The sequence below is a fragment of the Mus pahari genome, chromosome 17, assembly GCF_900095145.1.
Source record: "Mus pahari chromosome 17, PAHARI_EIJ_v1.1, whole genome shotgun sequence".
Classification (NCBI taxonomy): domain Eukaryota; kingdom Metazoa; phylum Chordata; class Mammalia; order Rodentia; family Muridae; genus Mus; species Mus pahari.
The window spans coordinates 25,156,676-25,170,389 of NC_034606.1; the positions used below are offsets into that span (position 1 = coordinate 25,156,676).

Genomic DNA, 13,714 nt, shown 5'->3' on the forward strand with positions numbered 1-13,714 from the left:
GAGGGAGGGAGGCCTGTAGTGCTGCTGTGGACGGACTGGAGGTTCCTCCACAAGCCAAACAGCATCACGTGGTCATGAGAGGTCTCAAGGTTCCCACTCTCAAGACCCTGTGTTCTAATGAGCACAGCAGCTGCTGCTAAGGCCACTTAGTGACATCTGCTTTCTCCTGACACAGAGCTGCCTGAGGACAGGTTCTATGCCCACTCTGCTCTTATCAGCAAGTCTCTGAAGGGGCTCTGCGGGACTCAACGGTTTTCAGTAGCATTATTTAGATGAAAAGCAACAACATCAAAACTTTCTTGTTGGTATTGCTGAGATGTGGAGTGTGTATTTTAAATATGAGAGATAACAGATATAGTCAAGAATTTAAAAAAACTTGTTCAGTACCTTTGTTCTTAAGAAGTTATTACACTCCTGTTCCACGTTATAATTTATAATACGAGAAACTTCCTCCTGCCAAATCTTCAGACCGTAAATGCTGACGTAGTCCTGTATATACTCAAAGGATCGATGGAACCCATCCATGGTGGCCCCCAGCTCTTTCAGCTTGGGCATCAACTCACTTGGCTACACAGAAGACGACAGGAAAACTATCAACAGTTAGAGTAAACTGTCAACACCAACCCCTCTGTTAGACCCTAACTGACACACTAAGGCACTACAGTCATGGGTTTAGACATAGTCAAAGCTTTAGAAAGGTTTCCTCCTGCAGCCAGGCTGACTGGCAGGTAGTGCTGTTAGACACCCTGCCAAGAACAAACATCACTCATTTGGGAAGGAAGCCTCATGCAAAGGATATAAAGATGAACACTGATGGTTTCAACAGTATCGATTTATGAACACATCTAATATTGTACACCTAACACTTAAGTTGAATTTGTTGAAGTGAAACATTCCTTACACAAAAATCTCTGGCCCATTCATTTTTCTCTTTAGAAAAATTTACCATACTTTTAAATAGATAATGCAAACTCATAAAAAAAAATCAGTCTTTCCAGTTTCTATCTGTATTATGGTAAACAAGTTCTTTGGACAGTAAGTAATTCTTGGTCATAAGCATCAATTCAGTTCTTAAACACAGGATGAGCAGAGAGAATTCATTTTAAAAGGGATTATTATTTTTTTTTTTTTTGGAGTGGATTATAGAAAGAATCAAGAGCATATAACTTGTTACCAGAAAGCATATATTGGCTATGAGAATAGGAGAGAGAAGGCCCTGTCTTGTTCAGAATGGTGTCCCAGTGCACTCTGGGAGCTGAGTGACAGGTCAATTTTGGGCATGTGTACCTTGGCACGAGGGTTGAATATCAGTCCCCGGTGGAGGGCGAAAGCCACGCGTTTAACCAGCTCTTTCCTTATTCCGTCTTCCAGCAACTGCTTGGGATCCACCTAAGTGCAGATCAAAGGCATTTGACGGCAGGTGGTGGCTCAGAGGGTCTGCAGTGCAGCATTTACTGACCTCATCTCTAAGTGATCTGCATTTGTAAGATTCTGTCCCTAATCATATTTAGAGAGGTAGGCTGAATATAGGACTCTGTTCAGCTCAGTAAGCCTCATGGTAATTTTATAATGTACTACCAAGCTGACAGATATGGACAGTTTTTAACTGCTTTACATTTTAATTATTTCATTAAATGTGAAGTGTCGTTTCATACAGCCAGCAGGAGATGGTGAGATAAAATTCCAAGTTCAGATCATATGGTCATCTTTAATTATGAGCAACCAGGGTTATAAAGTTTCTTTTTCTTCCATCAACAAATGGGTAGAAATGAAAGTTTTGAGCAGAACAAGATAGCCACATTCCTACCCGTTCCACATGTAATTACCAGAAAATCAAACAAATCGCCACAGGACACACAGAGCAGCGCTCAACCCTTACCTTGATAATGCCCACCAGGGTCGTTTTCATCATCAAGATGCCCTCGGTAAAGATGGAGATGGCGTGAGTGAGTTTGGCAACCTTTAACAGAGAGAGGGGGAGGGGAGATGAAATATATCACAGGGAAGAGTCCTCACCTCTATGCAAGGCTAAACAACTGGCCAAAAGTACTGCACAGGGCAAAGGCAGCAGTGTGTGGCTGTGCAAAGGACACTGGTGTGCCCGTGCCTGGGAGGGACGTGAGGCTCTGTGAGGGACAGCCTCTGAGAGCAGTTCTTCGTCCTTTAACATAGCACTTCTCTCTCTGGCTTCTGTTTCTCAGGTCTAAACTTCAGAGCTGGCCTCAAGATAAGCTGCCACTGCCTAGCTTCCTAGGTGTATTCAGAGCATTTTCACTTAACAATATGGTTAATTTACAATAGATAGGCTTATTGAGATGTGATTGTAGCTCGAGTATCGCATGCACAAAGGAGGAGTGTGGATGTGGAAAGTCAGGTCTTGGAACACAGGAGGAACATTGTCTGACAATGACAGAATGTTCAAGAGAAAAGAGCTCCGTCTCTACAGAGAACTTGGGTGGGGAGGGCTCTCAGAGACACTTGGGAAACATCAAGAGCACTAAAGACTGCAACCAAGTGATCGTTGAGAGTGCAAGAACACAACCACAGGTGGTCTGCTGGGATCCCGGATATGCCAGGAGCCACTGGCCCGGGATGTTTCATGTTGGTGCTTCAAATATCAAAGCCAGAAGTCAAGGGTATGGCACCTCGTATCTCGGGCCAAGCTGAGCGTAGTCCCGCAGCTTGTCCTTGTCCAGGCGTGTAGGCACTTCGATGATGTCATGGGTCTGAAGCTTTATGATCTTCAGGAGAGATGTGAACATGCTTTCTGGAATGATCTGTAAAACCTTTGATGAAAAGACCAGGAAGAAATACAATTAAGTAGCTATATGGGTTTTTTTTTTTTGTTTTTTTTTTTTAGCTGATGAACAAGGAAGATGAGAGCAAGGTTCCAGTGTATAGGATGGCAGTTTATGTAAGGAGAGGTGCTGAGAAACTTAAAAGAACTAGTTCGAAAACTGTTAGAAGGGTGTAAGACTTTTACACCTGTAAACACCTTTAATCTCAGCACCAAGGAGGCAGAGGCAGGAAAATCTCTTGTGAGTTCACGGCCATCCTGGTCCACACAGCAAGTTCCAGGACAGCCAGAGCTACATAGTAAGCTGTCTCATAACAACTGCTAGAAAAACAAGCTCATGCCTTCCCACCACTGCCCAAGATGCCAGTACTGTGTAGGGAGGGTCTCAGTCAGTGCGTGACACAGACTGACTTTGAACTCAGACATGGCTGGGTCCTGGATCCATCACAAATGATTGGAGCAAGGACCAAGATTCTCCTGAAGACCCAAACTAGGTTCTGGTAAGAGAATGTGAGCTGTGATCTGCCTCTGAGCAGCCAGCTCTGCCCCTGAAGAGGCTACGTCACCTCTGCTCCTCAGCTTCTGCAACTCTGAGGCCAGAGCATGTGGAAACCAGTGTGACTCCTTACAAAGTAAGGCACACGTGTGTGTCTGCAGCTTCAGTAAGATATGGTAATATCTGGACATTTCTGGGAAGAAACCTGAACAACACGAAGCTGTGCCAGGGCACTGTTTATTTAAGGAAGCAGCTACCAGAGGCAGTCCTTACCTTTCTCACGTACGACACCAACTCTCCTGAGTAATACTGAGACACACTGAGGAGGTCAGGGCTATTTGCTTGATTAATACGCAGCAGGGGAAGGTCAAGGGCGGAGGCAAGCTGGAAGGAAACAGCACATATCTGTTTCTTGCTTCATAAACACCCTAGAAACCTCTTTTCCCAAAGTGGAACTTACAACTCAACATTTGTGCTTTGCCCAATAGAGGGAACCAATTAGAAAGCCTCAGCAAAGTGTCAAACAGGTTCTGACAATACATTAAAAAAACAAAACAAAACAAAAACCCTGCAGTCATCTACTATGGCAGTGCTTCTCCCACTGACAGCTGGCAGTACTGGGAACGCGTGAGACATCAGTTACCAGACCTACTCCAGACTGACTTAGCCATGTGAGAGCGGGGTGGAGGAGCTGTCGTGCTTCTGATGCACCCGAAGCTGGAGAGCTGCTATTCCACGGACGCCCCTTGCATTCCAGACGCTTTTTTCACCAAAGAAGCTGTTATGTGGCTCCAGTACACAGGTCTCTAACCCAGGCATACAGATCAACCATGTACTAATAACGAGCCATAGATTTACTTTAAAACATTCATAATTCTTTTACCATTTATTAAAGATGAAAGTAAATGTGCATACTAATGAGATGGAGATTCATTTTTACATAGAGAACTAAATCCTGGCAAGAACCCTTGATGCTGCCTCTGATGAAACGTTTGATAAATTTTAGTGCCAAGTGGATAGATAGCATCATACCCTGACCAATGACTGCAGAGCAAAGCTGATTTTTTCTTCTGCCAGAGGATGGATGTCGGCATTCCCTGCTTACCTTTAGGAACGTGGCTCTGAGTTTGGTAACCATGGATGGGTTTACCCTTATGCTTTCTTGCATGATGGATGTGAAACTGTAAAGAGGGATGGACATGTGGTAAGCAGACGAACTTCCTCCCTCACCACAGGCAAACATTAGTGTGTCCACAGTACCTGTCAATTAACTGCCAGGCAAAAGAAAGGTCCCCGACGATCTGCATTGTGATCAGGACTTCCTCCTTGATGTTGATGGTTCTGATCATTTGATGGAGAAACTTTCGGGTGTCAGCTAGAAACTGGCAAACTTGTAGATTTGATTCCAACTGGTGAAACTCCTGAACCTATGTTATACAGATCCATTTAATGAAACAATTCAATGCATCTTCTCTCTTAAAAATACTTCAAATAAAGTACAGCACTCACAAATACCTTCTTGGCATATTTTTCATTTCAAATTAAGCTTCAGAAATCTATAAAGCAAGTTCTAAGGAAGTACACAAGTATCTAGGGTTGGAGAGCAGTCCCTGCTCTTAACCCCTGCACAGAAACTGATAAGTCAGCATGCTCTTCTCCCATTTTACAAGAAATAATACATCCTGGGAAACAGCTTCCTTCCTGAGTGCCCACACTACGACTGCAGTGACTTAGAGCACAGCTGCCACAGTACACCACGAGGTTCCTGCTGCTTCTTTAATGGTCTCAAATTCTCATGTGTCACTCAAGAGGCCTGGGCTATATGCCTATATAAATTAGGCTAAAACCAAACCAAAACAACAATTGGGGTTTATAAAGCTGTTTAGAGTTGTGCCACAGACTAAAACACCCCCAAACAAGTCTCTGGAGTGAGATGTTCTGAGCTAGCTGGAGGTGTAAGGTGGAATTGCTATTTAGTAACCATCAGGATAATCTCAAAGAAATACAAAGAAACTCTGGCAAGTGGAAACTATTAATTATACCAATAGACGGACTATGGCTGATGTTTTAAATGACGAGTCTGAGGTAAGAGTCTGACAAGATTATTTCATATTAACTGACAATTAAATGTTTAAGAATGGCGAGGTAGGCCAGCCTGGTCTACAGAGTGAGTTCCAGGACAGCCAGGGCTACACAGAGAAACCCTGTCTCAAAAAATACCCCCCCCCCCAAAAAAAAAAGGAATGGTGAGGCAGAGTAACTTCTTTGGTTACAGTCATTTTTGAGTATATAAAAAAAATTAAACATTCCAGAAAAAAAGTTGACCATTTACACAGATAACATCATTATATAACCACTTTACTTTTTGTTTAGTATTTTCCCACAAAGGTACACATATTTTACATACCTAATAGATGGCACAGACCTACAATTTTTTTTTTTACACCTTATCACAATCTCCTCAATATCTTCAGATTATTTTCATAATTTGGCTTTTAAAACATATTTGTCAAGTTCAGATTTGTGATTCTTGCTACAGCTCTACTTGTGCTGACCACTCAGTCATCCTAATTTTACAACCGTGAGAGTGACACCACAGGGTTGCTTCGGATGATGTATTGTGTTAGATACAGCTTTATGAGCAAAGTAATAGGTGGATCACAGCCTATAACTTGTGACCTAAGACACCATATCAATATTTTAAAAATTACTCCTCATTGCGTGCAAATGCATGCATGTGTGTGTCTGTATGTGAGCAACTGTAGGAGTGCAGGTGCTCAGAGGCCAGAGACAGGGAGGAGTCGGGGCTGGGGCCTGGAGGAGTCGGAGCTGGGCCTGGAGAAGTCAGAGCTGGAGTGACAGGTGGTGTGAGCTCCTGACAGTGGCTGGGAGTGGACTTGCATCCTCTGAAGGAGCAGGCCGACCTACCCTCTTAACTGCTGAGCCGACTGTCCAGTCCAAGTCCTGTGGTTTAAAAGGACGGTCTTACCTCTTCCAGAGCTTGTATTAGTTGCACAGTTTTTCTGCCTGCAGCAGTAGAATCATCATAATTGAGAGACAGTATTTGTTTTGAGATCTCTCTGAACCAAGCTTGAAGATTTTCTATTAACACAGAAACAAGGCAAACATGAGACCCAGATCCCTGTAGCTCTGACTTAACTCATCTTGTACAAATGGAGGTTTCCTAGTACTTTACCAGTGACTGACATCACTCCCAACAACACTCCAACCATCAACAGCAACGTGGAGGCACATGCCAAAGGGTTACATTTCTGCATGGTCAGCCTACTCTGTGACGTGGCCACTCAGGGACTAAAGGCCCGTACTTCAGTTCAAATGGTAAGTGCTCAGGTGCTCATGGACACTGAGGGGTCAGGAGGGCACTGACTGTTGGACAGGACACTGAGTTCCTGAGGAGTGTTCTGGAGAACTGAAGGTGAATAAAGATTTGGGTTCTCAGGAATGAAGAAAGTTATCTATCAGAGCGAAGGACAAACACAAACAGAGGCTTCTCGGAAAGGAGGAGAGCAACATGTCAGAACTGCGAGGTACAAGCAGAGAGTTGTGGGAATTCTGACAGTTTAAGGGATGCCATTAGTACTTATGACTTGAATGGGTAGAGTGATGGCTAACCTTGACCATCAGCCTGACCGGGTTAGAACAACCTACGAGACACTCCTCTGGGTGTTTCTGTGAGGCTTTTCCAGAGAGGTTAACTGAGGAGGGAAGACCCGCTCTGAGTGTAGGCCGCACCATCTCACTGGCTGAGACAGACTTAATAAAAGCAGAAAGTGAGCTGAGACCAGCACTTACCCCTCTCCTCTTCCTGCTCAGAGGCCTCGCTGAACCTGTGCTTCCACACCGGCTCTGCCACGATGGACTGTGCCCTCAAACTGTGACCCACAATACACCTTCCCTTCCCTAAGTTTCCTTTGCCCGGTATTCTCTGACAGCAATGAAGATATCAACAGCCAATTTCTAAGGCTTCAATAATATAAACACTTATCTCAAACACACCCATAACTCCTCTTTAGCAATTACCGTTTTTCTCCACTCGTGTTAGCGGCTTCACCCCTGAAAAGACGTCAGCAAGCTCGGTCATGCGCTCAGAGCCCTCCTTCTTGTAATGTTCCCACTTGGACTGTTTCTCGGAAAGCATTTGCTTGAACATCTGTTGTCAGGATGGAAATATTTATTTACTTAAGAGGAAACCCAGATCTGACAGTTTACAAAGAGATACACACACACACACACACACACACACACACACACACACTTCATGACACACACACATACATACATATATATTTATATAAATAAAGACAAATTCTCTACAAAGATGGTGTTCAGGATGCTCCTTTAGATACCAGATAGGCATGGAGTTCACCAGCCTAATCCTTTTCACAGATTTGAATAAAGGCCANTCGTCTTTGTCCAGCTGGCCATTTTCCTGTGGCCTGGCACCTCTTTAACAGCTCATTAGACACAGAGGACAGCTCTCCCTTTTGAATCTCTCTTCTCAAACGATCCAGGCAATAGAAGCAGGCTGTACTATCAATGTGGCCACTTTTAAAGACACACACACACACACACACACACACACACACACACACACGAAATTACAGTGACCCTGAACATACACATCAGTCTCTCTCTCTCTCTCTCTCTCTCTCTCTCTTTCTCTCTCTCTCTCTCTCTCTCTCTCTCTTTTTCCACAACTGCATTTGGTACAGTAAGATTTTATTTGAATATTTACAATATAAATATTTTAATCACTAAGTTCTTCTTCATCACTGAAGCATGCGCTTTTCTTTATTCTTGGTCGTCTAGAATCATCTGAGGTCGAGGGACCCCCTGGGTTGGGTCTCCATTTGCTTTGCTCTTCTTCAGTTTTGGCCTGCTGGAACACTATGGCCTGATTCAGACTGTCCAGAGCCGGGTCCTCCCCTTCCTCTTCACTCACTTCTACTTCCTCAATTTCTTCTTCCGGTTCAGGGACTTTCTTTTTCTTCTTCTTCTCTTTCTTCTTTGGAGGCTCACGTTCTCCAAGCATATTTTTAGGACAGGCATAACTTAGGTGTCCACTTTCCCCACATTCATATCAAAGTAGTTTCGCCTACAGATGAACTCAGCCGCTCTTCCATCTGACTCCATCTCTTAACATCACTATATTAAAATCTGAAGTGGAAAGCCAGCCAGCTGTTCCCAGGCCTTGAAGGCTCAATTCAGAAGGTCTTGGGCAGGCAGCACTTAAAAATGAAATGAAATTTGTGACTACTGCCCTGTGGCCTTTTCTAGAGAATCATTCCCATGATTGCAATTTAGTCATGGGAGGGTTGAGCATCTCTTGCCAGAGGACAAGGTAATGAACTACATCACCTATGTAAGCTCCCTCTTGCTCCCAGACTTCCTCTATGACATGTAAGCCCAAGCAGCATAGAGTTGGCTAGTGGAGAAAACATAACTAGTGGCTGTTTTTCTCTCTCTAGGAAGCAAAACTACAAAAACCATACAGATATCTAATCAAACAACACACAAAAGCACAGGAGTTTTACACTGTGCCCTTATGAGATAACAAGCATGGGCACTAACTCTCTCTTAAGAGTCCGATGGTCAGCATCATAAGGACCCTGAGACCACCTGCAGGGGAGAGACCAATGCTAGGTCAGACTGTGGAGGAAGAGTCCTAGTCATCCAGACGGGACACGTCACCAATGAACAACACGTAAGAGGAGGAGGAGCACCGAGCTTATCTAAGGACTCTACCCTGGCTGTCCGAATGCCTGGGAGAAACCGATGTCATTGAACAGTGGCAAAGCAACACCACAAAACAATCTTGATTACAGGCTGAGAGGCTTCAGGCCTCCTCTAAGCTTCTCATTGAACCCAAGGGGTTCCTGGTTGCTAGGACAGAACTGGGGGTGGAGCAGGACCTTTGCGTCCATTTGTTGAAAACACTGTATTTACTGCGTGTGCACAGATGATGTGTGTGAGAGTGTGCACACACATGCTAAAGGTCGAGTGCAGCAGTTCTCAGGCCTGAACTCACGTTATGAAGCTGGCATTGCAAGCCCAGCCACTCAAGTAAGACGGTAACCATTCACAAAGAGGAGAGGAAACACAGGTCTAGGCCCTGCACTTTCCAGTAGGCTGGGAAGTAGTTCTAGGCCAGTGAGAGCATTGCGGAAGCAGGAAATCAAGTCAGAGAGTGAGCTGCAGTGTCACAAGTCAGACCACTTGTGCTCAGTCCCCAGCTTCCGTCTTTCCAGCACCTGTCACAAAGCACTGTGCTCCTCCAGTCTCTCTTTGCTTTTCTCCCTATGTGAATTGACAGAAGCAAGCTGCTTCCACAGTCCAGTGAACTGACTGTTGCTAGAGATGCAGACTTAATTAGTCAGATAGTTCATGCCTGATAGGTAGCCAAGATAATATATTCTTAAAGGACCAGTGTTTTTAGTGGGTTGGCTGGATGCTGCTTATATTCTAATGCTAATTTTCCCCTCCCCAAACAAGTGACCCTGCCCCCAGTTAATTCTGATTGGTAAATAAAGGTGCCAACCAATAGCTGGGTAGAAGAGACATAGGTAGGGTTTAGGTTTTGTGGGCTTGGGATTGGAGTGGATAAAGAAGAAGGTGCAGGGGGAGGGGGAAGGAGAAGTGGTTATGGGTTAAGAGTCAAGACAGCAGAGCCCTGGGCTGCCCAGTTGGAGTTAAGAGCAGCCCAGATGCAATACCTTGGGGTTATCAAAAGGAAAATAGATTCTAACAGCATGGAGAGCAGGCAGCTGCCCAGTTATTGTACTGATTAAGGCATAGTATAAATATAAATGCTATGATTGTGTCTTTCATCCAGGAACTTAGTGATCTAAGGTGAGGTAGAGACCTCAGGCCAGGGTTTAACATCCACTACAAGTGCTGTATGTGACTGGTGTTATGGAGCAAGGCTGGACTGTCGCCCCTTCCTTTGGTACCACTATGGCACACCCTTCTCCATGCTCTTCAGAAGCTCTGGCTTCTGTCCCCAGGGCTGCTGATGATTTAGCTCGGTTCCTTGAGAGGACAAATCTTAGCACACACACCCATTTTTCACATGCCTACAGTGTTCATGTCTGGGTGCAAGCACATTTGTATATGTGTGTGGGTCAGGATGCACATGGAGGACCAAGTTCGATGCTGGGAATCTTCCTTGATTGCTCTGTCATCTTATTCACTGAGAAAGGGTCTGCTAATCAAATTGAGAGCTTGCAGGTATGGCTAGTCTTACTGACCAACTTGCTCTGGGATCCCATCTCATGTCAGAGGTTGTTAATAAAGTGGGCTGCCACGCCCACTTGGCATGTAAGTGGGTTCAAGGGATCTGAATTCTATTCCTCAATTTACTCAGTGTATTGGATAGTTTTATGTCACTTGACACAAGCTAACGTCATCTGAGAGGACAGGGTTGTAGGCAAGCTTGTAGGGCATTTTCTTAATTAGTGATTGATGTGGGAGGGCCTAGGCCATTATGGGTGATACCATCCCTGGGCTGGTAGTCCTGGGTTTTTCTAATCAAGCCAAATAAGCCATGAGGAGCAAGCCAGAAAGCAGCACTCCTCCATGGCCTCTGTGTCAGCTCCTACTTCCAGGTTCCTGCCTTGTTTGAGTTTTTGTCCTGACTTCCTTCCATGATGAACAGTGATATGGATGTGTAAACTAAATAAACCCTTTCCTCCCCAAGTTGCTTTGGTCATGATGTTTCATCACCGCAATAATAACCCTAACTCAGCAAGCCATTACACTGAGTCATCTTCCCAGACACAAATCCCAGTTTTCACATATTTTCAGAAGTGTGATTCTCATTAATTTCTGTACACTTCATTAGATTAACCTTCACAAGATGGTATACTTGCCTTGTAACTAAATAATTGTTAAATGTTTAATTCTGTCATTTTCTATAAAGAATAGTCATTGATGGGCAAATTCTGTTGCTTGAGTCAGAAACACAACTAAATTATAATCTTTTCTGAAATATTTTCTTAGACACAAAAACCTCCCAAAGACTAAGTACTATTTTTACCTCTTTGAGTATAAACTCGAATTGTGCAGTGTCCAGTAGCAACTGGAAGAGGATCTTGGGATTGTACCTAGAGTCTGCCAGAATCTGATCCTTGATTTGACGAAGGCGCTTGTTGTTTGGGTCATAGGCTAGAAAAAGGAAGAAGAATTTCCCACTGATTAAATGTGGAGAAAACACCCACAAAATAAGATGAACTCTTAAGTATCTCCCTTCATTTCAAGTATTTAAAAAGTATTAAGCAAAATGTCTACCCACAGTAGGTTGGGAAATATCATATATCCACACCTGAACTGTTTGTGACAACTGAACTTGTAACTACTTATGACATGGCTATCAGTCCCTGACTCACTGTTGAATAAAAAGACAAAGCTGGGTACAGTGTTTTGTAGGCATTTCAGAGTCAGCTTCTCTTAACTGCCTACACTGGCTGGGCAGGGTCTTCTGGCACCATTTCATAGGAGACTAGTTTCTTCATGTTCCATCTGTCTAAAGTGCTCCTGGTTTAAATGTCCAATTGTGCCACTCAGATGCAGAAAGACATCCTGAAACTGCTGTCTACAGAGATCTGTTTTCTAGAATGGTGTGGTGGTTTGAATATGCGTAGGCGGAAATGTCACTATTAGGAGATGTGGCCTTGTTGGGGGAAGTGTATCACTGTGAAGGTGGGCTTTTAGGGCTACTAGTGATCAAGCTCTGAGAAGTGGAGAAGAACAGAGTCTCTTGGCTGTCTGTGTATCAAGATGTAGAACTCTCGGCTCCTCCAGCACCATGTCTGCCTGCAGACTGCCATGCTTTCTGCCATGATGATAATGAGCTGAACCTCGGAAACTGTAAGCCAGCCCCAATTAAATGTTTTCCTTTTAAGAGTTGCCTTGGTCATGGCATCTTTTCAGAGTAATGGAAACCCTATCTGGAAATGTGAGTTTTGAGCAGAGTTCTCACCATTCTGAGAAGTGTCAGAAATGATTCTCTAGGCCTTAACTGTTTATATGAACAATGTGGTACATGCTGAACACTGCTTCTGTCCTTAGAGTCTGGACTCTTTGTACCTGCTAAGAAGAAGCTTGCTGAATGATTAACCCTCAACAGATTCCCAGGGCAGCTGAGGCTAACAAGCCTGACTGGCTGGCAGCATTTCTCATATACTGGGAAAATTTCGCAGGTCCTGTGTGACTCCACTGACAGGATCCTTAGGAGCTTGGGCCTGCTTTCCTCTAGATTTGCCTGTATGTCCTTTTCCTTTGCTGGATTCAATCCCAGCTGTGAGTACTCCCCTTGAGCACTCTGTTGCTAGGGAATCAGAAAACTAGGTCTTAGGGTCTGCCTAACACAACAGGGAAGGAGAACTTCCACATAAAACATGGCACTTCCACACAGTGGCCGTCCTGCTCCTTGAAAAGGGCATGGAGGCCCTCACAGCTTTTTGTGCACTATCCAGGTACAGAGAATGTAAGGCATAATATTAGGCCACAACTGACCCATGGAGATAACCAACAGATACCCTGGCTTTCAGTTAGCTTACTAGCTGCCAAGCAAAACTGTTTCCAATAAAACATGAGAGTTAAAAGAGCGGAGACATGGGAGTGGTGGCTCAGTCCGCAATGGCAGTATGTGGGAGGCAAGGCGCTTATAGCTTCAAGGCCAACTGAGCAACAGAGCTGAGGACCAGGCCAGTGGGTGAGATGCTGTCTTAAAAATACATAGTAAATAAATAGGTACAAACATTGCTATTTGTCAAGATGTGTTTACAGGGCCAATTAAGATAGGATAAAAAAAAAAGTAGGATACGGCAAAAATACTTAGAAATGAAAGCTATTTAGACTACAAATAAAGTTGAAACAAAAATCTGAAAGTAAACAGACATTGTGAAAAGTCCCGAGATGAACCAGTGCATCTCAGATGCGTCGCTGCTGGCTCAGCCCTCTCTGAGCAGCCCAGGATGATGCGCAGACACTGAAGGCCCTTGTTGCAAGTTCAGGCATTACCGAGTGTCTCTGGTGACCATGTGGTGAAGCCTCCAGGAGGCCATTTTCCATATTGATTTCTACAGTCCTGTAATCCTAATTCCTGAGCAGATCACCACAGGTTCAAGGCCAGACTGATCTACATAGCAGTTTTGGGACTAGGCATAACTTCGTGGGAAGACTGTCTCAGAAAACAAAATAAAAACAAAGCCCAAACAAGAAAGCAGGGAGCTTCCGGGCTTGCTGGACACACAACTCCTGGGGTAGTAGTGTGCAGTTCTAGATGAGTCAAAGAATGTTTACAAAGCATTTGCTAAGAATAAGCAACACCTCTGAGTGTGCTCAGCGTCTGTCTCAAGTGTCTTACTGTTTCCTAAGATTTCTATCACTGGCTTTCAAGT

General features: G+C 44.2%; 1 protein-coding gene across 1 annotated transcript in view; it reads right to left on the bottom strand.

Moving 5' to 3' along the window:
• Positions 1 to 13,714, bottom strand: part of Washc5 (WASH complex subunit 5) — a 47,876-nt gene that overhangs the window by 13,013 nt on the left and 21,149 nt on the right. Inside the window, exons 10-19 of the mRNA XM_021216440.2 lie at positions 11,350 to 11,477; positions 7,335 to 7,464; positions 6,283 to 6,395; positions 4,554 to 4,720; positions 4,399 to 4,474; positions 3,567 to 3,677; positions 2,646 to 2,786; positions 1,880 to 1,960; positions 1,288 to 1,389; positions 388 to 567 (exon numbers count right to left, since the gene is read on the bottom strand). Coding sequence (XP_021072099.1) covers positions 388 to 567; positions 1,288 to 1,389; positions 1,880 to 1,960; positions 2,646 to 2,786; positions 3,567 to 3,677; positions 4,399 to 4,474; positions 4,554 to 4,720; positions 6,283 to 6,395; positions 7,335 to 7,464; positions 11,350 to 11,477 — 1,229 coding nt within the window. The remainder of the gene's footprint in view (positions 1 to 387; positions 568 to 1,287; positions 1,390 to 1,879; positions 1,961 to 2,645; positions 2,787 to 3,566; positions 3,678 to 4,398; positions 4,475 to 4,553; positions 4,721 to 6,282; positions 6,396 to 7,334; positions 7,465 to 11,349; positions 11,478 to 13,714) is intronic.